Source organism: Ictalurus punctatus, chromosome 20, assembly GCF_001660625.3.
Source record: "Ictalurus punctatus breed USDA103 chromosome 20, Coco_2.0, whole genome shotgun sequence".
In the NCBI taxonomy this organism is placed as follows: domain Eukaryota; kingdom Metazoa; phylum Chordata; class Actinopteri; order Siluriformes; family Ictaluridae; genus Ictalurus; species Ictalurus punctatus.
In genome coordinates, this window is record NC_030435.2 from 16,214,418 (window position 1) to 16,236,860 (window position 22,443).

The window sequence follows — 22,443 nt, forward strand, 5'->3', positions numbered from 1 at the left end:
ATTCAGATATTTGGAAAGCAGCAGCATGAAGCTCACTAGCTACCATCACCAGATATAACGGATTCAATGCTGCGTCATTGCAGCTTATATGGTCTGTGTTGTTTGTGAGATTCTCATAACAATAGACTATAATATCATATAGAGAACAATATAACAATTTGGAGTCATTTTATCCTTAATGGAAAAAGTATCAAGAGCCTTGAGTGATTCTTATCCTCAATAGAGAACAGTATCACAAAACTGAATGTTTTTCATCCTTAGTAAAAAGCAGAATCAGCACTTTGAGCAATTGCCATCCTCAATAAAGAACAGTATCAGCACTATTTATGGATACTGGGGTGAGCTACCAGGATGTGGAGCAAGACATTGTCATGACTTCAACAATATTTTAACTAAGTAAACTGCCACGAAGTTGGATAAATAAATAAATAAACAAACACGTGGCCTCCAAAGAAAGAAGGATGATGTAATTGAAGATAGGAGGGGGGTAAACAGGGTAGTTAGAAGGTCACTGAGCAGTCAATACTTTAACATTTACCCATAATCCCCCTACAGGATCAGAGCAGGACACACTGGTGCATATGAAGTATTCCAGGTCTCCCTTGGCTTTGACGTGGCAGGATGCCATGTTGAATATGAATTTACACACACACACACACACACACACACACACACACACATTCTGATTTTGATCATGTGAGGTCACAGGTCCCACAAATTAACAATGATCTATTATAAGCAGAATGTGGAGAAGAAAAAAAATCACTTATATATTGAATAGGATAGAAAAGAATACTACATATACTAAAAGACCAAAGATCAATGCCACAATATGTCTGTATTTGTTTGTACATATAAAGCATTTCACATGATAGCGTTCAATATAGTTTTTTATTATTTTTGTCATTTCTAATACAGGTAATCATACAGATTAAAAACATAGATTTTAAAAAATGTAGCGCAGCAAAAGCAAGAAGGGGAAAAAGTTCCAGGAACACAGGGTTTGTGCTTTTCATACTTGTGCAAGAAATATTTGCGTGTGCTACCAACTGCTTACAAGACATTACACAGCAACATTTCAGAGAGAGAAAGAAAGAGAAAATCAATCACTGTGTCTGTCTACAGGATGTAAAGAAGTTGGCAAAATCTCCTAATTCAAATTGGCACGTGACATAAAAAGCTATATAGAAAGACTGTATTAAAAATGGTATGTATTGCAACTAATACAGTTCATTGAACACAAAAGCTCAGAGTTTTCAAACAGGTCACCCAAAATGTTGCCTATAGACAACAAAAGTAACACAAAGGAAGATTACCCAATGCTGCTGCAGAGTGTAGAGAATTTTCTAAAATGTAAGAATACCACTGAACTTTCTGATATAATGTTATTATGTAGTTACAAAGTCAATTTTAGTTACTCAAACTTAATATGTCCTGAAAGGGATCAAAGATTAAAAATATCGTCTGGGGGCTGAACATAACTTTTTAATTGGTGCTGTTCTAATTAATTGAGCACTGTTTTACAGTGCTGATTATTCAGTGTACACGATCACTCTTAGGCCAACCTCTCATACTTTGAGGTCATTTTTAATTATACAACAGTTAGTTCTGGTCCACTAATTTGATTGGTTGAGTGGCATTCCACAAGTGCTTATATATAGTATTACTGCACTGGGACATTTTATTTTTAGTATCACTCTGCTTGTGTGTGTTCACCAAATAAAATTCCACTTCCCTGTTCGAAAAGTGGAGTTAGTGACATTATCAGTGGCATGTAAAGCAATACTTTTCAGGAATATAACTTCTAACTTAAAAAAATTAATGCTCATCAGATGAAGATGAAAAGGAAGAAGGGATGCCAATTTCACTGAAAGCACCTTTAATGGGATCTCGAGATCTGTATGTGTTAGCGGAACAAAAATAAACAGAACATTTGGCCATATTGTGTCTGAAATGGCAGTTAATCAATATTAATTTCTTGTTTAAAGAACTGTTGTTTAAAGGCAATATCACACTCTTGTGCACACGCTTGTGCGATATTGCTTAAATAAAACACTGCCATGGAATTTAACATAGATTGCACATAGACTCACAAAATCATATTCATGAAGCCCTTCATTACCTGAAGGGGGACCAGGATCACTCTGAAAACACTGGTTATGTAGCAAGACACTTAGATTGCCTTCGGTCAGTTACTATTTCTATTATACCACATCTCCTAAAACATCTTTGTAATTACATCATTTTCCATTTACTTAGTATATGTCCTAATCAATGTAACATTTAATGTTAATCATCACCTAAATTAAATCACAAATCTAGACTCCTATCTTATCTCGAGTGTTCATTCAAAGATCAAATCAAGAATTTCCAAAGCCACACTACACTTCCACAGATTTCTGTTCTAGCTATCATTTTGTGCTAGTATTTAAGGTATTGTTCTGAAGTGTGCAATTAAAGGTGGAGTGTGTAATGTTTAAAAGTGTGTCCATACTGTACAATTGTCACAAATATCCCATTCATATTGCGGTTTCCATAGTGATAAGTTTTTAGTTTCTGTTTTGGTCCTGTTCCAACCCCCACCCTATCAATGGTCTGTAACCTGATTGTGTTCATCTGTTCTGTGTTACTCTTTGATTAGTTTGTCTATGTACTGTCTATCCTCTTGTTTCTTTGTAATATTGCAAAATCTCATTATGCATTATTGTCATTAAGTCCAAGCTTTGTCATCTGAGCTCTGTTTCGTTGGACTCTGTTTCCCTCAGTTTTGAATATAGATTATCCTTGTAAGATTTTGCCTGCATGAGATTTGACACCCAGTATGGACACTGGATACAACTGTTGGATCTGCCATAATAAAGCAGATGCTGAGATTACGCATTTGCATCTTTAAATCCATAATCAAGAATTACCAAAGTAGTTTCAGGAACATCTTTAACCAAAGTAAAATGTAGAAAACACCTAATTTACCTTGTGCTAGAAAAATGAATGTGCTAAATATTAAATGTGCCTTCTCTACCTATTGTACTTACTCTAAATCTCTCTATTTCAGGACTCTTAAACCCAAATAACTTTAGCTCTGAACCACTTAGCATTTTCCATGCTCTGAGTCTCATCTTTTCAGTTTTTAATTAACTGAAATCAGGTGCATTGGAGCAGGGAAACCACTAAACAGTGGCCCTGTCTAGTTAGTGTTCTTACTACATTACCAAACATCCCAATTGCTAGAACACATACAATCACAAGACTCCTTAATTGGTATTACTGTTGCATGTTAATACAAGTCAATGTATATATAAATAAATATAATATGTATATACAGAGAGTGACAGTCTATTGTCTATACGATATGGTCACAGTATCTCAGAGACTGTGCGTTTTCCCATAATGCACTGTGAAATGGCTACAAGCAGTGAACTGCTTTATAACTATAACAAATGATTGTGTAATTACATAATCATAAGATTTGCTATGGTATGTGTAACATACGGCTAGATGCTATTTGTGTCCCATGACTATTGTTTGTCTCTTTTCTACCAATTTCCATGATGTTCTTTCCATTTTTCTTGACCTACTTTGTCAACCGTAATTCTACCAGACATTCATTTCTCAGTAGAACTTAGACTAGATCCAGTGCCAAGCTATGGTCCTCCAAGACTTGATTTTAATAATCAGGCTCTAAGTCTTTGCTAAGTATTTCAGGACTATTATATCTTACTTTAATCTAGCACAATTTCATTCTCAGAGAAAAGTTTTTTCCTGGTGCTTGATAGTCTGGAAGTATGATATTTCCTGACAAAGGATTCAATTTAGAAATTGATCAATTGTACACTGGGATGTCATGTTGTGAAACTGAAATATGATGTGCCCATATTAGCACCCTACCTGATATGAGTATAGGTGTAAAAGATAGCAAAGATCCACCAGAATTTATTATTGGTCCAAATTTTGGGCCATATTCAGATTTTCGTTGCAACTTAAATCAAAAGATATGTTGATATTTATGCATGAAATATTTGCACAACAAGTGTTTATGTTCAGCTTCTGGGCAGTGAATTCAGATTGAATATTATAACTGAAATTAACTGTGCATCTCTGAGGTTGCCAGTTTTTCTAGAGCATCACCTTTGAAATAATCACTTGCCTTTAATCAGGAAAATGTCAGGAGATAGGTAATAACTATAATACAACGTAGCACAATATCAACAAAAAATAAAAATACAGTTTAAACAAACATGATGATATACAAGAAGACAACATTTCAAATAAACATCTAACACTAGCCTATTATACAGTGAATATATTGAGGCTGATTGTCAAGAATATTTCTATTTCTTTTTTTGTGCTCTCACTTTGCTATTTCTTAAGTAGCATTTCACATTTTCATCAAAATAATCAAATTGCTAGTTAAAGTTTTCCCCCCAATTAAGATGATGTCACCTTCAAGATCCTGGTCTTTGACAAACTCCACCTGTCAACTGCAGTCACTGCTGTCTGAGTACTATTTAAGTATGTAGATAATTTGGAGGTCTAACAATGACACAATTTTGGTATGAACTGCTTACTACATGTGCTTAACCTGAAATATGATGTGAAACTAAAAAAAAAAAGCCAGCCTGACTATGACAATCTAGTTATATACCAGTTTATTTGACTGTAAGTGGTCTTTGCATTCAATTCCTTCCATCTATATGTTACTGAGTAATAGAATTCATTTATTTATTATAGAATTAATAAATGTATATAGAATTCCTTTATTCATCTAATGACTGCATTGTCATTTATTTTTCTTCATAAATCCACCCATACATCCCCAACCCTGTGTTCTGTGACCGTGTTGATGCTGATGCATCACGATTGGTATATTTTATGGCTATATAATATTATTGCACAGAGATCCAATTCCTTCTAAGGTCCAGAAACATCAGAAAAGGCACCAGCAGGTTTCCCTCCCATAGGACATTACAGGAATAATTAAACTGTGCATTAGACATGCTTTGGTTCTGGGCAGCTTCCAAGAATAGAATGGACTAGAATATTAGTGGAATATGTTCCATCAGAGTAGCCTGCACTCACCAACGTAATTCATCATAAATTTATTGGCAGTTCTGAAGACAAGAGCGCAGCCATGAAATGAATAGTAGGAGCAAAAATGCTGACATGGCTTAGTATAAATGAAAGCCAGTAGCCATTAATTAACATTATGCGTGTGGCATAGTGCCAATTGATGCCTACTAGCTTTCCGTAGAGCTCTGCTACCATTTTTTGATTAGACTATTCTTTTAAGACTTGAATCTTTGACACTAGTTTTGCACTTCCTCTGAAATGTTTAAGATATATCATCCCTGGAACATATGTACAGTATTTAAGAAGTGTTTTACAGAATAGTTAAGTAACAAACCCCTGTTACATTAAAAAAAAATGCCAACTCTGTGCAAGATATGTTTGTAAGGCCGACTGTGACTTTAAAATAAAAGACACAAATACTGTACGATTTATGATTTTAAACAAAGGGGGCATTTCACATGCCCATTAGATCCATTTCCTGTATTTGAGAGACTGAAAAACAGATAGAAATACCAATAAATTCCTGGCACAAAAAATCCTGTTAAAATGTTGACGAAGAGAACCCCAGGTATTATAATGAAGCAAGTAGTTACATGGCACTTCCATCAAGTGTAGTATAGCTAGCGTATCTTCAATATACAAACAATCTTTCCAGCCAGCCATGCCTCACAATGGATACATTTTAGTGAAATGTATAGTAAAAGCGAACATACCCTGTGTAATTTTTGTGAATTCTGGGTAATGAATGGTCTCAGGAAACCTAATATCAGCCGTGAAAACACCATGCCAGTTTTAAAGCAGCATAGTTTCAGATGTCTGCTTTTAAAACTGATAAACTAAGTGACTAAGATTTCCCCGTTGGGGAAAGGTATTCTATGCTATACATTAGCGGCTAAATGATTAATATTTGAAGAAAGAGGCATGGATTGTTTCACAATCAAATCTAATATAATATTAACTTTCTAACCCTAAAAATACTTGGATTCTTACTTTCTTTCTCTTAGGCCTCAGTTTCTGATTGGTCTGTAGTCACACTGCCATTCTGTTCCCCTACAATTGGCTGTTCCTGGGAATCTGTAACTCCACCCACAATGAATGTTGGTCCACCTCCATCTTTTCCACTGACAGATTCAGAATCAACAGGGTTTTTTGACTGCTTGGTCAGGTTAGGCCCCTCCCACTTCTCTTCATCTAGCCGGCTGGAGATCGACCAATAGAGGTGTGCTTCTAGACGAGCAGCAGCTAACGCAAGCTCTCGAGCTGAACAAGAAGGAGTGTCCACCTATGGGCGAAAGATGGGATGAGGCTTCATGAACACAGACCATCCAAATGAGTAAATTCTTTACTTAATTTTGATTTTTGCCATGATTGTTGCCACACTGTCACATTACTCACCAAAACAGCAGCTAAGATGTAATTGGCTAATTGTGCAATGTTATTTCTATTTGAAAATTAATGTTGTTTTACTTGTTACCTATATGTTTGTTTTACTGTTTGTGGTTGTGTTTTTTCAGTATGATGTACCTATGCACTACAAAATGCCCATCCCTGCTGTGCATCTTAAAAGAGACCAGCCATTTAACCTTTCCTGAATGTCTAACTACAGTAAATACTGTGTACCACATAGTCTAAAAGCCATTTACTCATGGCCAAAATATGCCCTATGTAAGAAGTAGGTGTACAGTAGTTCTTCTAATGTGTTCTTTTTGCACCTCAAAAGTATGATGAAATGCTCCGTAGTCCACATCAAAGAATCCTTCAGCCAGAGACATCATTGGGCTGAATCTGTGACCCCACAGCACCTCCTCGACCAAATAGGAGCTCCGTGCTTGACATGTCATACCTGTCAATCACATACAGAGATAAGTGTCAGATAGTTAAGTATACTATTCATTAAAAAAAAAAAAAAAAGGTAAAACAACCAGTTTAATTCAAGCAGATTGTCTTGTAACATGTAAAATTCCTTTGTGTTCCATTACCATGGGAATAAACAAATAACTTTCAACACACAAGAAACAGATGATTGGTGACTTGCATAAATCAGGTAATTAATTTTTTTTTCATGTATAGGTACATTTAGGGCCATAACAAAAACTTTGTACATGTCTGGAGCAGTTCTCTCTGCAGCTCTTTTATACCATACAAGAAAAAAAAGCTCCTACTGAGAGCATTTCACAAAATTCACTTCACCAAGAGTTATTAATTCTACAACTGGCATTGTGTGTTGTGATCAAATCAATAGATCAAAATTAAACTTTTTAGTCATGCACCATCAGCATGTTTGGTGGAAAAGGAAATGCATACAAGGAAAAGGACCTGATACCCACTGTAAAATGTTGTGATGGATCACTGACACTTTAGGGCTGTTTTGTGGCTGGTGGACCAAGGGCTCTTGGGAAGACTTGTATCAGTCCCAAACCTGTTTGCCTGTGCCATGAGGTTCATATTTGGCCATAAATAGAGCTTAGAACAAGATGCTTAGTCAAATATAGTTCCCAATTGTTAAAGAAACTCCAAAATCTGTGTTTTGCAATGAGCATCGGTTCCTGTATTTAAACCCTATTGAAAACCTGTGATCTGAATTGAAGTGGGAAGTCCATATGTACTGCTTGACTATTACAGTCAAATGGTTCTGATGTGATTGCGCCTGTCTCACCTGTAGCTTCTACCATGCCCTCCAGAATAACAACAATCTCAAAGTCTTCTTTCTCCAGCTGTGCTTGGGACATGTCCCAGAATGGCGAGCGTGAGTCGATCTCATGAGAGATGACCAATGGAGACACCAGGAACAAGCGGTCATCCCCGGTTTCAAAGCCCACACTGATATCTGTCTGATCCAGAGGAATAAATTCACCTAGACAGAGAATAAAGGACAAGAGATGAAAATATAACACTTGATTAGGATATTTGGTATTCTTAAGTGATATAAAATTAATTTTAAAAAAAATTCAACAGATCAATAAATAGAATTTAAAAATGACAATAAACCATAGTATATCTAATGTTAACCAAACACCATATTACTAAATTGAGAGCAAATACATATTACATGTCAACACTACATTTATAGAGCTTAACCTCAGAGATTTAATTTTCTGTTTTATTTTTTTTAATTGTCTTCTTAATACTACAGAGAAATTGCAACAAAATTAGACATTCTTGTAGACTGATTCATTCCTGTTTTTCTTGCTTTGATTACAAATTTTAATCCACTACCATCTTCTTCTTCAGCTATGAAAAACTATATAAGTATGCAAAATGCAACTAATAAAGCCAATATCAGATGATAAGCAACAAAACCATTTTAGACGGTGCATTTTCAGTTTATTACTAGACTAACATTCTGTGCAATAACATATGTTCTCCATGTCAGATTATACAACAAAGATTCTGTAAAGATAGATATATGATTAAACAAAATGACTATGTTCTGCTTACATCATCAATCTGTGTGATCTGGGTTCACACAGAAAATGGGGAAGCATAAACAGACACATTTTTCAAAGTTAGCTTGAAGTAATGAGATTCTTTCCTTTGTGTAATAGCATGTTTCATTTATGTTTCAGCATTGCCACTAGCATATTGTTTAGGTGTACTGTGAGATAATTCCATAATTCTATGGCATCTTCAATTGGTGCCATTTATACAAGTGGTCAAGCATTGAGATTTTCAAAGATCAAAAATTCCTGTCACTACCAAAACTTTGTTGGTGACTGTCTTTGGTCACAGTGGCAAAAGTCCTCCACCTGACGTTGAGCACGTCATATTATCTGCTCTATGACTGCAAATCTCAACTCCTGACTGAAGAATTCTTTTACGATGGATGATTGTTATCTGTGACAATCAGGCCGAAGATCAGAAAATATAAACTCCAACTTTACAATTTAGACTCTAACTCTAACTTACTTTTAAAGGTTTTTTTTTTTTTGTTTTACATACTGGAGTTTTAAATAGTGTATTTATGAATAGGAAAGATGAACTTAGTTCAATTTAACTCATAACAGAACAGCAACAGTTCTTATTAGTAGAATTAGTATTCCATTAATAACATTACCATTTGAGTTTCTGACATTAAATCCCTCTAACATTTTTGCAGTATTTCAAATGTGAATCACAGCAGTGGTGCTCTTTTTCAAAGTGCAAATTTAACCACTGCAGCTCTTGATTACTCTTGACACAGGATTTTTCACTTGTCCACCACCAGATGGCACCGCTGTATTAATCCCTAACTTTGCTGATGTTGAGTGCTTTGATTTACATATATTGTAGATTTGAATTGAGAAGCCGCAGCTGGAGTCTCACCCTCTTGAGTCTGTTTGGATTTGATGAGCTTTGCTCTCATGTTGGCTCCCACGATGTGTGAGGATCTCAGATCGCCAACTCGGAACATCAGGCACAGCTTATCGTCCCGCAGAGAGATGACCGCGTTCCGGGAGAACACCAGTGTCTCTGCCCGCTTGTTTGGCTGAGAGATCTTCACAAACATACAGCCAACCTGAGAAAGTTGGAAATTAGAATTAGATTATAGGGTAACAACTGAATGGAACTGTGTCAAAAACAGATTTCCCCAGTGAGATTCATTCCCAAAACAGGAAAATTAATTCTGGCAAAATCAGATATAAAACAGGAAAAATATCAACGTTTTGATATTTATATCAATGTATTCCTTTATAAAAGTAGTTTTCTTTTACATGTCAGTGCAAAAGCTGTCTTACAATTTCACACTAATTAAGTAGTGCAAGTCCTGGATTAATCGTAATGATCTTGGTACTGTATTTCAGATTAGGGCACACCATAGTATCCGAAAAATTACCAATCATCCTCTTTAATACAGGAAATTACAGAGGTACAAGGCTTTTCAGAATTATTGGCACCCTTCATAAAAATGAGCAAATATTATCATACAAAATAAAGAATTTACAAGCGATAATTAAAATCTTCCACTCAAACAACAGGAGAAACAATTTCTGTTATATAATCTTAATATTACTTAAATAAATAATAGTATTTCTTTTTCTTTTTTTAAATATGTATTAAAATAATGGTTTAAATAGATACAAACAAATCATCACTCTGGAATTGTTTTTATAAAAACTGCAGCTTTTATTTAAAAAAAAATTAAAATTAAAAGAGCCTAAATGTTTCCTTTTGGCTACTGAGGTTAAGGTTAGATTTAGGTAATAATTATGTCAATGCAAGGTCCTCACAAGAAAAGTAAGACAAATGTGTGTGTGGGTGTGCGAGTGTGTGTGAACATAAATGTGTGTCCCCAAAATATTTGGGTGAAACACAGCCTGAGGATGGGACATCAAATTAGGACACTCAGAGCAAGACAAATGAACACACAAAACTCAAGTACTCATTACCAACACCATCTTGTTACAGTGCAAATATACAATCAGTTTTAGAGAAGTAATTTGAGTGATGAAGAAAGACAGTAAATTAACTTCTCAGGACAGAGGGAATGAAACACAAAGAGATAAGGACAGTGAAATCAGGTGAGATGAAAACAGATTGGAAGAGAGGAAGAGTGAGTAACATCCACTCTTTAAAAAGCATGACTCATTTGGCTCTGTCGGAAATTACACACACACACACACACACACACACACACACACACACACAGACACACACACACACACACACACTTACTTTGGAGGAGCTGCAGAGGAACAAGTACTGAGTGCAATGAATCCATTTTCACAAAACCTAAGTGCATTCGAAAGATTTAGCATTTGCAAAGTACCTCAAATTTGGAGAAAATCATGAGAGAAAGATAGGTAGAGCAACGAAAAAGAGTACAGGGCCCATGAGGTCAAAAGCTAATGGTCAAAATTAATAGAACTCCTGAGTACTATTTGTAAATGATTAAAAACATGTTCAGTGTTTTTAATGTACTGTAGTTTATAAGTAATGTTCACATATAGGTAGGTTTTCAGGAGACAAGATTTGGACTGTTACTGACTAATATCACTAGCCAACAGTTCTACTCCAGGTAATATGGCTATGTATCTTTTAATAATTTGCATATTGTACCTATATCAAGGGTATATCAAATTAAGTGACGTGATCTTGGCTTTTGTACCAAATCCTGTTTTGGCTTATCCATACATGTTAACATTTTATGTATATTATTTAACTAAAAGCAACTTATTGGACAAGAGACTAATACAATTTTCTACTCTCTGGTCTCATTAAGTTACATGACAAAATGGTTTATTTAAAAAATAACAAAGATTACTCAAGTAGTATATGTTTATTCTCCCTGTGACAAGTTACTGAAAGGATGCATCTTAACTGTGAAAAATTTAATTACATTACCTCAAACCGTTGAAACTTTTTTAGCAAATTCTTTAATCTGACAAAACACATACAGGTACATACAGAGACAGCTTGTGCACACATTATGATTTAAAAAACACTAATATAATGTAGATAGGTAGGTAGGTAGGTAGATGGATGAATAGGTAGACAGACAGACAGACAGACAGACAGACAGATAGACAGACAGACAGATAGAGTATCTCACAAAAGTGAGTACACCCCTCACATTTTTGTAAATATTTGATCAAATCTTTTCATGTGACAACACTGAAGAAATGACACTATGCTACAATTTAAAGTAGTGAGTGTACAGCTTGTATAACAGTGTAAATTTGCTGTCCCCTCAAAATAACTCAACACACAGCCATTAATGTCTAAACTGCTGGCAACAAAAGTGAGTACACCCCTAAGTGAAAATGTCCAAATTGGGCCAATTAGCCATTTTGCCTCCCCGGTGTCATGTGACTTGTTAGCGTTACAAGGTCTCAGGTGTGAATGGGGAGCAGGTGTCATCGCTCTCACACTCCCTCATACTGGTCACTGGAAGTTCAACATGGCACTTCATGGCAAATAACTCTCTGAGGATCTGAAAAAAAAGAATTGTTGCTCTATAAAGATGGCCTAGGCTAGAAGAAGACTGCCAAGATCCTGACACTGAGCTGCAGTACGGTGGCCAAGACCATATAGCGGTTTAACAGGACAGGTTCCACTCAGAACAGGCCTCACCATGATCGACCAAAAAAGTTGAATACATGTGCTCAGCATCATATCCAGAGGTTGTGTTTGGGAAATAAACGTACAGTGAGGGAAAAAAGTATTTGATCCCCTGCTGATTTTGTACATTTGCCCACTGACAAAGAAATGATCAGTCTATAATTTTAAATGGTAGATTTATTTGAACAGTGAGAGACAGAATAACAACAAGAAAATCCAGAAAACCGCATGTCAAAAATGTTATAAATTGATTTGCATTTTAATGAGGGAAATAAGTATTTGACCCCCTCTCAATCAGAAAGATCTCTGGCTCCCAGGTGTCTTTTATACAGGTAACAAGCTGAGATTAGGAGCACACTCTTAAAGGGAGTGCTCCTAATCTCAGCTTGTTGCTTGTATAAGACACCTGTCCACAGAAGCAATCAATCAATCAGATTCCAAACTCTCCACCATGGCCAAGACCAAAGAGCTCTCCAAGGATGTCAGGGACAAGATTGTAGACCTACACAAGTCTGGAATGGGCTACAAGACCATTGCCAAGCAGCTTAGTGAGAAGTTGACAACGGTTGTTGTGATTATTCGCAAATGGAAGAAACACAATGATTCTGAATGATTCAGAGGACAACTGGGTGAAAGTGTTGTGGTCAGATGAGACCAAAATGGAGCTTTTTGGCATCAACTCAACTCGCCGTGTTTGGAGGAGGAGGAATGCTGTCTATGACCCCAAGAACACCATCCCCACCATCAAACATGGAGGTGGAAACATTATGCTTTGGGGGTGTTTCTCTGCTAAGGGGACAGGACAACTTCACCAAATCAAAGGGACGATGGACGGGGCCATGTACCGTCAAATCTTGGGTGAGAACCTCCTTCCCTCAGCCAGGGCATTGAAAATGGGTCGTGGATGGGTATTCCAGCATAACAATGACCCAAAACACATGGCCAAGGCAACAAAGGAGTGGCTCAAGAAGAAGCACATTAAGGTCCTGGAGTGGCCCAGCCAGTCTCCAGACCTTAATCCCATACAAAATCTGTGGAGGGAGCTGAAGGTTCGAGTTGCCAAACGTCAGCCTCGAAACCTTAATGACTTGGAGAAGATCTGCAAAGAGGAGTGGGACAAAATGCCACCTGAGATGTGTGCAAACCTGGTGGCCAACTACAAGAAACGTCTGACCTCTGTGATTGCCAACAAGGGTTTTGCCACCAAGTACTAAGTCATGTTTTGCAGAGGGGTCAAATACATATTTCCCTCATTAAAATGCAAATCAATTTATAACATTTTTGACATGCTTTTTTCTGGATTTTTTTGTTGTAATTCTGTCTCTCACTGTTCAAATAAATCTACCATTAAAATTATATAATGATCATTTCTTTGTCAGTGGGCAAACATACAAAATCAGCAGGGGATCAAATACATTTTTCCCCTCACTGTATGAGTGCTGCCAGCATTGCTGAAGAGGTTGAAGGGGTGGGGGGTCAGCCTGTCAGTGCTCAGACCATATGCCACACACTGCATCAAATTGGTCTGCATGGCTGTCGTCCCAGAAGGAAGCCTCTTCTAAAGATGATGCACAAGAAAGCCCACAAACAGTTTGCTGAAGACAAGCAAACTAAGGACATGGATTACTGGAACCATGTCCTGTGGTATGATGAGACAAAATAAACTTATTTGGTTCAGATGGTGTCAAGCGTGTGTGGCGGCAACCAGGTGAGGAGTACAAACACAAGTGTGTCTTGCCTACAGTCAAGCATGGTGGTGGGAGTGTCATACTCTGGGGCTGCATGAGTGCTGCCGGCACTGGGGATCTACAGTTCATTGAGGGAACCATGAATGGCAACATGTACTGTGACATACTGAAGCACAGCATGATCCCCAGGCAGTATTCCAGCATGATAACGACCCCAAACACACCTCCAAGACAACCACTGCCTTGCTAAAGAAGCTGAGGGTGAAGGGGATGGACTGGCCAAGCATGTCTCCAGACCTAAACCCTATTGATCATCTGTGGGGCATCCTCAAATGGAAGGTGGAGGAGCACAAGGTCTCTAACATCCACCAGCTCCATGATGTCGTCATGGAGGAGTGGAAGAGGACTCCAGTGGCAAGCTGTGAAACTCTGGTGAACTCCATGCCCAAGAGGTTTAAGGAAGTGCTGGAAAATAATGGTGGCCACACAAAATATTGACACTTTGGGCCCAATTTGGACAATTTCACTTAGGGGTGTACTCACTTCTGTTGCCAGCGGTTTAGACATTAATGGCTGTGTGTTGAGTTATTTTGAGGGGACAGCAAATTTACACTGTTATACAAGCTGTACACTCACTACTTTACATTGTAGCAAAGTGTCATTTCTTCAGTGTCGTCACATGAAAAGATATAATCAAATATTTACAAAAATGTGAGGGGTGTACTAATTTTTGTGAGATACTGTGGATGGATGGATGGATGGATGGATAGATAGAATGTACATGTGAAATAATAGGATGTGCTGGATCAAGTGCTATTTTATAAACTGCTGAATAATGAGGGTGGAAGCCATTAGGCTTGTCACAGTATATGGCCTTAATGGTGTGAAAATTATGATCTTGTGGAAAGTCTAGAAGCCATATTGTTAAATTAAACATAATTTTCAGGGATTATTGTGATAATTACAGCCAGGACAATTCAAGCAGCAATATAATGGTCTCAATACATTACATTTTCTGTAGCTTTTAGGCTCAGAATTACATTTGATAGCAAAGACAAAAAATGTTATTTGTTTCTTTAATCCATATTTTCTATCCCCTAATTTTTTGTCAAGCTTAAAGGCAAGTGCATGTTTAAAGTTAGTGGTTAGTTAGTGGTTAGTGGCTACTGAAAAACACTAATACACAAGAAAAATCTGGTAACCTCAGAAGTAACGATTTGCAATCTCACAAGCAGCTAACCTGCATATCCCGAATGGGGCACTCAGAAAAATGACTTATGCATGTGTGTGATGTGACAGCCTTCTGTTTTCTGGTTTTCAGTCTCGCTGGTCCTTTGTGGGGTTTGGTAGAATTTAATGAGTCAAAATGTGTAACGCCTAGGTGAGCTGATCTTCTCAGCTATATAAGCTGGTGGACTTAAGCCTCTGGTATACTTAGTTTTTTTTTATGCATATGCTTGCGTATGTGTACAGTCGTACACATAACCTTTCAAAGTATACTCCATTTGACATGTACGGTACACAGGCGATCAACGCATGCACATTACAAAAATTTGCACTACCCTTCCTGGCCTACAAGGGTCAGTACAGCACAGTAAAGCAGGTCTTCTTGTGTGAAGAACGGCAACGAAGAAGAATCACAACAAATGTGAAGAACAATGCTTGGGTACTTCTACTTCTGATACTTCTGATTTACATGCATCTGTGACGACGACTGATTGGGATCCATATGCAGTTTTATTAGCAAAACAGCGGGTACAGAGTAGTCAGGTATGAGTAGAGGTATCGGCAGATTCAGGGCAGGCAGTAAGCAGTAAACCACAAACAGCAGGTTAACCACGGAGAAAACAACGTAGAAAATAATAGCGTTCTGAGACATGAACGAGGCAAACGAGACTTTGCGACGAGGGAGCAAACAAACAGAGTTTGGATAGTCTCTGTAATGAGGCACAGGAGAGCTTGTAATCAGCTCTTGGTTGCGGCCTCTTGGTTAATATAGTCCTGGTAGTTCTTGGGTAGTGTAGTGCCATGATAGAACTGGGGTAAGTGAGACTCCCTGGAGTTTGTGACAGAGCACCCCCCTCTGCGAGCAGCATCTGACACGGGGAGGGGGGGGGGGTCCTGTGGAACTCGCCGATGAGGGTGGGGTCAAGGATGTCATCTTCGTTGACCCAGGAACTTTCCTCCGTGCCGTACCCCTCCCAGTCTACCAGGTATTGGATCTGGCATCCATGCAGTCAAGTCTAGCAGATCTCGCACTTGATATGCCTCGTTGCCATCCACAAGCACGGATGGGAGACCTGAGTCATCACCTTCCACCTCCTCCCTCAGACCACTAGCATATTTCAGCAGTGAGACATGAAAAGTGGGAAAGATATGATAATTAGCGGGTAATTTGGGGTGACATGATAGGATTTATTCGTCTTAGGATTTGAAAGGGACCCACAAACCTGGGACCAAGTTTCTTGCAGGGTAAGCAAAGACGAAGGCCAACCACTGCCCTGGAGCGCAGTTTGGCCTGGGATGACAATGGCAGTCAGCTTGGGCTTTACCCCTGTTGACGGGCCGTTGCAGGTGAACGTGCGCTTGGGTCCAAACTGCCTCACTGCATCGAAACCAGTTGTCCACAGCAGGTACTTTGGACAGTTCCCTGGACCAAGGAAACAGATTAGGTTGGTACCCTAGAACACACTGAAAGGGTGTTAGCTGTGTGGAAAGTATGAGGATAGAGTTTGCGCATACTCTGCCTAGGGGAGAAAGCGGCTCCAGTCCGATTGGTTCTGTTGGCAGTAAATACGAAGGAATTTGGTGAGTTCTTGGTTTAGTCGTTCTGTCTGGCCATTGGATTGGGGATGATAACCTGAAGTGAGGTTTATATTAACATTGAGAAATCAAAAGAAGGTTGTCCAGACCTTTGATGTGAATTGGGGCTCCGGGTCTGAGAGGATGTCTTCTGGTAGGTTATAGTAGCAAAACACGTAACGGAAGAGTTGTTCTGCGGTTTCAAGAGCTGATGGGAGGTTTGATAATGGCATTAGCAGGCATGCCTTAGAGAATTGGTCAATGACAGTTAGTATGGTGGTGTTACCTTGAGAAACTGGTAGGTCAGTGATGAAGTCAATGGCGATGTGGGACCAAGGCCGTTGTGGTATGGGTAATGGTTGTAGTAGTCCCACGGGTGGTTGCCTGGGGATTTTGGCTGTGGCACAGGTTGTGGTGTCTGACTAAGATTTCCCACCAGAACTGGTTTCTTATAAGTCATACTATGGCGGTGAGACCTGGGTGGCCCAAACTTGTGGAGGAGTGCACTTACTCTTTCTCTTAAGCTTGGTGGAACAAACGTTTGATTAGGAAAGCATTCTGGAGGCAGCGGGTCGTGTGTGGGCCTGGGTGATTTCGGACTTGATGTCCTTCTGGATAGGAGCTAGGTTCAGAGAAGATAAGATGATGGGTTCTGGCGAAGGATTATGGGGTGTGGGGTCACATTGACGCGACAACGCATCAGTTTGGTGTTCTTAGAGCCTGGGTGGTAAGTGATTGAGAAGTTGAATCGAGTGAAGAATAATGCCCATCTGGCTAGTCTGGTGTTTAGTCTCTTGACTGAGTGCAAGTATTCAAGAACTCAGCTGTTCCAAGGGTGCTGACATTAAGGGCAGAGGGTATCTGAATTTGACTTTGATGTCATTTAGGCCACAATAGTCAATACAAGGATGAAGGCCCCCCTTCTTCTCCACAAAGAAGAATCCCACTGCAGCTGGAGAGGTGAACAGCTGGATGAAGCCCTTGGCTAGCGCTTCTTCAATGTAGGGGCACATTGCTTTAGCCTCAGGATCTGACAGCAGAAAGATAATCTCTGTAGGTGGTGTTTTGCCAGGTAATAATTCAATGGCACAGTCACATGGTCAATGCGGGGGTAATTGTGAGGCCTTGGTTTTACTGAAGGCATCGATCAGGTCCACATACTCGGGGGGTACAGGTGGTTCTGCATGTGACACCTCTGATATACTCATGGCTCTCATGATCATAGGGAGGATAGGTTTAAGCAATTTGGACGAGCTGGTGGCATCCCATCGAGTGATCTATCCCGTCCGTCATGAGATCTACGGGTTGTGGTTCTGCAGCCAGGGTAAGCCAAGGATGACTAGGTGATGGGGTGAGCGGATAACAAAGAGGTGTGTTATTTCAAAGTGTAGTGCTCCAACTTGTAGAATGAGATCAGCGGTGAAGTATTCTAAGTGGTCAGTCCCCAGAGGGCATCCATCTAGTGCTAGGGAGAGTCACAAGGGATTACTGGTATCTTATGCTGACAGGCTAGGTTTTCATCAATAAAGCTGCCCGCTGCCCCTGAGCCTACCAAGGCCTTAGTTGTGATGGATTTAGACAGAACTGCTAATTTTACTGGCACTACAATACATGTTGTGATTAACAGGGAGGAACTCAATACACTCACCCTGTGGTCGTGCAGTGAAGGAGGTCAGGTCGGGCAGTCAGCTCTCAAGTGCCCTCCTCGGCCACAGTACAGACATAGTTGGTTCCTGATGCAGGGCTTGCTCTTTTCCACAGAGAGCTGGGTTCATCCAGCTTGCATGGGTTCGGTGTCATCACTGGGTTGATGCAAATAGTTGAGAGGGCTGGGCACTGGTGAATTTGAATCGCCAGCTCTATGAACTAATCCAGGGTCCTGCCTTTGTAGCAGCAGGCCAACTTGGATTGCATGTTAAGCGTTTAATCCCTGGTGGAACAGAAGTTTTAGGGTGTCCTCCACCTACACAGTTTGCACAGTGAGGGTCCAGAAAGACAGAGCAAATTCTGCTGCTGTGTGACGTCCTTGTTGGAGCGCAAGCAGCTGTTCCCCAGCACTCCTTCCCCCCTCCGAGTGCTCGAATACCTCTCAGGACTGTTGAATGAAAATCACAGAATGTGGTATGGTTTGGTCTCAGGTTGCCCCAGACAGCCATGGCCAAGTCCAGTGCCTTCCCTGTCAGCAGTGATCACACGAAGGCAACCTTGCTTTCCTCAGTGGGATACAGCATGAGTTATTGTGCTATGAACATGGGAGCACTGCATGAGAAACTCCTTGCATTTGGTTGGGGTACAGTCAAATTTTTCAGTAAAAGCTTGATGAGGATTGGCAGTCACAGTACTTTGAGGCAATACAACAAGTACCTGACTCGCCGGCGCTGCGATGGGTGCGGGTTCTGGTGCGGGCTGAAGGAGACCACATGGATCTCACGAGCTCTTCCGTTAGCGTATTGAGTCAGCTTAGTTGTGGGTGATGAGACGGCAGCACAGTTGCTTGAGCGGACAGCTCATTAGAGAGGTGCCTGATAGCAGCTAAACTGGCAGTTGGCAAAACCATCTGTGCTGACTCAGGTTGATTGGTATCCATATGCGGTTTTATTAGCAAATGGTGAGTACAGAGTAGTCAGGCATGAGCAGAGGTATCGGCAGAATCAGGGCGAGAAATACGCAGTAAACCGCGAAGCCCAGCAAGACATACAGCAGGTTAACCACAGAGAAAACAACATTGAAAATAACAGCGTTCGGAGACATGAACGAGGCAAATGAGACATCACAACGAGTGAGCAAACAAACAGGGTTTAGATAATCTCTGTAATGAGGCACAGGTGAGCTTGTAATCAGTTCCGTGCTTCCGGGTTGTCACTGACTTGGTTTACTTTTTGACACATATTTTGTTATGTTTTTTGTCATGTCTCTGTCCTTATTGCTTGTCTCCCTCACTTCATCATTATTCCCAACTGTTTATGTTTTACCTTTTATTTTGTTGCATATTTAAACCCCTGTGTGTCTTTGTTGTGCATGAAGTATTGTGTGTTTCTGTGTTTTCCCACCAGAGCCATACCAAGGCTTGTTCAGTGTCCTTGTTTCTGAGTTTCTTGTCTATGCCCTGTTTATGCCCATTTGTAGACCACCTGAACCAGGCCTGTTTGTGAAATATTGCCTCATGATTTGGATTTGTCTGCCTGCCTTTAATAAAAGCTTTAACTGCACTCGCATCCGTCTCAAACCCTGATAACATGACAGAATACTCCGCCTACAACATGGATGCAGCAGAAAAGCAGAGGAGACACCACTCCAAGAAAACCTTGCCATCACTTAACTCATGTTCAGGAGTCCAGAATGCAAACCCGACCTGGAAAATCCTTTTTTTTGTCCCGCCATTCACCACCTAACATAAACAGGCCTATAGGGCGGCCTCGACAGCTCAGCTCCAGCCCCAGGCCGACAAGGTGGTATCCACTTCTCCAGAGCTCTAGCCTCAGATCCATGAGGTGGTCTCCCATGCGTTGCTCCAGCCAGGGGTCAACATAGCAACCTCATCTCCAGAGCTCCAGCGTGAGACCCACAAGGTGGTCTCCCCTGAAGAGGTCCAGCCACAGGTCAACGTGGCGACCTCATATCCTGAGCTCCAGTGCGAGACCGATGAAGTGGTCTATCCAGCCATGATCCTGATATAGGTCAATGAGGCGACCTCCCAGGTGCAGTTCCAAGTTGACGGCACAGCCTACCAAGTCATATTCATGTCTGAGGCCAACAGGGTAACTGCCCAAACCATGTTCCTACCAGAAGCCGACGAGACGGCCTCCCAAGCCATGTTCCTGCCACAGGCAGACGGTACAGCCGCCCAAACCATGTTCCTGCCAGAGGCAGACAGCACGGCCTTCCAAGCCATGTTCCTGCCAGAAGCTGACAGCACGGCCTCCGATGCCATGTTCCTGCCTGAGGCCAATGAGATGGCCTATCAATCCTGTTCAGTACCGGAACATTCAGCGTGCATGAACTGCCCAAAGCGCGATAGTGCATGCTTCCAGGTTGTCACTAACTCTGTTTACTTTTTGACACGCATTTTGTTATGTTTTATGTCATGTCTCCGCCCCTGTATTGCTATTGGTTGTGCCCCTCACGTGTCATCATTATTTACAGCTGTTTATGTTTTACCTTTGATTTCGTTGTAGATTTAAACCCCCTTGTGCCTTTGTTCCACGTGAAGTATTGTGCGTTTTTGTTTTTTGCTGCCAGAGCCATACTAAGCCTTGTTCATTGTCCTCTATGTCCCCTAAGCCCCGTTTATACTCGTTTGTAGATCATCTGACCCACGCCTGTTTTTGGAATTGATATTGCCTCACAATTTGGATTTGTCAGCCTGCCTTTAATAAAAGCTTTAACTGAACTTGCATCCGTCTCCATCCCTGATAACATGACAATGGACTTAATTTAACTCAAATACAGCCCTTAGTGCATGCCTAGTTGATTTATAGTGATGGGAGATAAGTGACATTAGTAATACATGCTGATTTTTGATAAGATGTCACATCTGCTAGCCACTGTTAAATGTATTATGTCTTAGTTTCTACAGATATGTCAGAAATAGCATGCTTGTGCAATCAATATGTGACCAAGTTTAAAAAGCATGTCATTGTGTTCCTACCATAAATGCATTGACCATTGAACCCAGTATGGCTTGCAAAAGCAGAAGCATGGTGCCCACAGGACACTGGTCAGTGATGACACGATGGCCATATCCAATGGTGGTCTCCGTCTCGATGGAGAAAAGGAAAGCGGAGATAAAACCATTAACATTATTTACGCATGGAGTCCACGTCTCGTCCTCCAAATGGTCCAGATCTCCCCTAAAAACAGAAAGACAGAAAAACAGAGGGAGAGATAGAAGATTGAAGATATTTTGCACAGCATTTACTATTGAAGGAGCATAGCTGGGGCTGATTTCTTTATGGCCCAGATTGTAGATCAGAGCTATTCAAACAGCGGCCCGACTTTTTTTGCTCCAGATCAAATGTTAAAAATCAGAATGCATTTGCCCAAAGAAAAATGTTTCCAGTGAAAAAAGTGCCACATTCAATTTCCTCCAATAGGACAGCAGCTCTACATGCTCTCACGCTATCACTCTCGCTGTGTTTTTAACAACAAAATGCCATGTCTATATTTTTTTCTCGCTTAAAAAAGCGAAAAATTGACACTGAGAACTGCCAGTTCAAAAGCAAGTGGACTGAAAAATACATTTTACACATATTGGAACAAAGGTGATTTGTCTACTCTGTACCAAGTCAATTGCAGTGGCAAAAAAAAGTACAACCTTAGAAGACACTTCCTCACTCAGCGTGCCTGCTTCCACGCTAATTTTCCTGATGGCTCAGAGGCCCGCTGACGCAAGGTTCAAAGCCTAACCATTAGCTATGAACAGATATGGGCCATCATGCTCCACTCATGTTCTGAGCAAGAGAGAATCTCCCTCCAGATTGCCTGGATTTTCAGGGAAAAAAAATTTTGTTACAGATTCAGAGACTGTGAAAGAATGCATGGTAGCTGTTCTAGATGATGTGGTGGAAGATGAATAGTGTAGGTAAAACAAAATATAATGTCATCTATTCGGAAAATATTGTAGTCTGACACTACAGCTATGAGAAGAGTAGAAGCTCTAGCAAATGATCTATTCAACACTCTTTTGGACAATTTTTTTTTTAAAAAGGTGGACATAATGACACTAGCTGTGGATGAGTCTACCGATGGCAGAGGACGTGCTGGGTCTAATTACACTGGAGGGACATATGCTCATCACAGATGCACTGACCTTTCTGCTTGCCTGGCTGCACTGCCACCTCAGATGAAA

General features: G+C 40.1%; 1 protein-coding gene across 5 annotated transcripts in view; it reads right to left on the minus strand.

Moving 5' to 3' along the window:
* Positions 1 to 878: 878 nt before the first annotated feature.
* Positions 879 to 22,443, minus strand: part of kcnj9 (potassium inwardly rectifying channel subfamily J member 9) — a 35,251-nt gene continuing 13,686 nt past the window's right edge. For all 5 annotated transcript variants that reach the window (XM_017496329.3, XM_017496327.3, XM_017496326.3 and 2 more), the window contains 5 exons: positions 21,244 to 21,445; positions 9,370 to 9,562; positions 7,724 to 7,921; positions 6,780 to 6,910; positions 879 to 6,349 (listed from right to left, as the gene is read on the minus strand). In XM_017496329.3, coding sequence (XP_017351818.1) covers positions 6,068 to 6,349; positions 6,780 to 6,910; positions 7,724 to 7,921; positions 9,370 to 9,562; positions 21,244 to 21,445 — 1,006 coding nt within the window. In that variant the 3' untranslated portion in view covers positions 879 to 6,067. The remainder of the gene's footprint in view (positions 6,350 to 6,779; positions 6,911 to 7,723; positions 7,922 to 9,369; positions 9,563 to 21,243; positions 21,446 to 22,443) is intronic.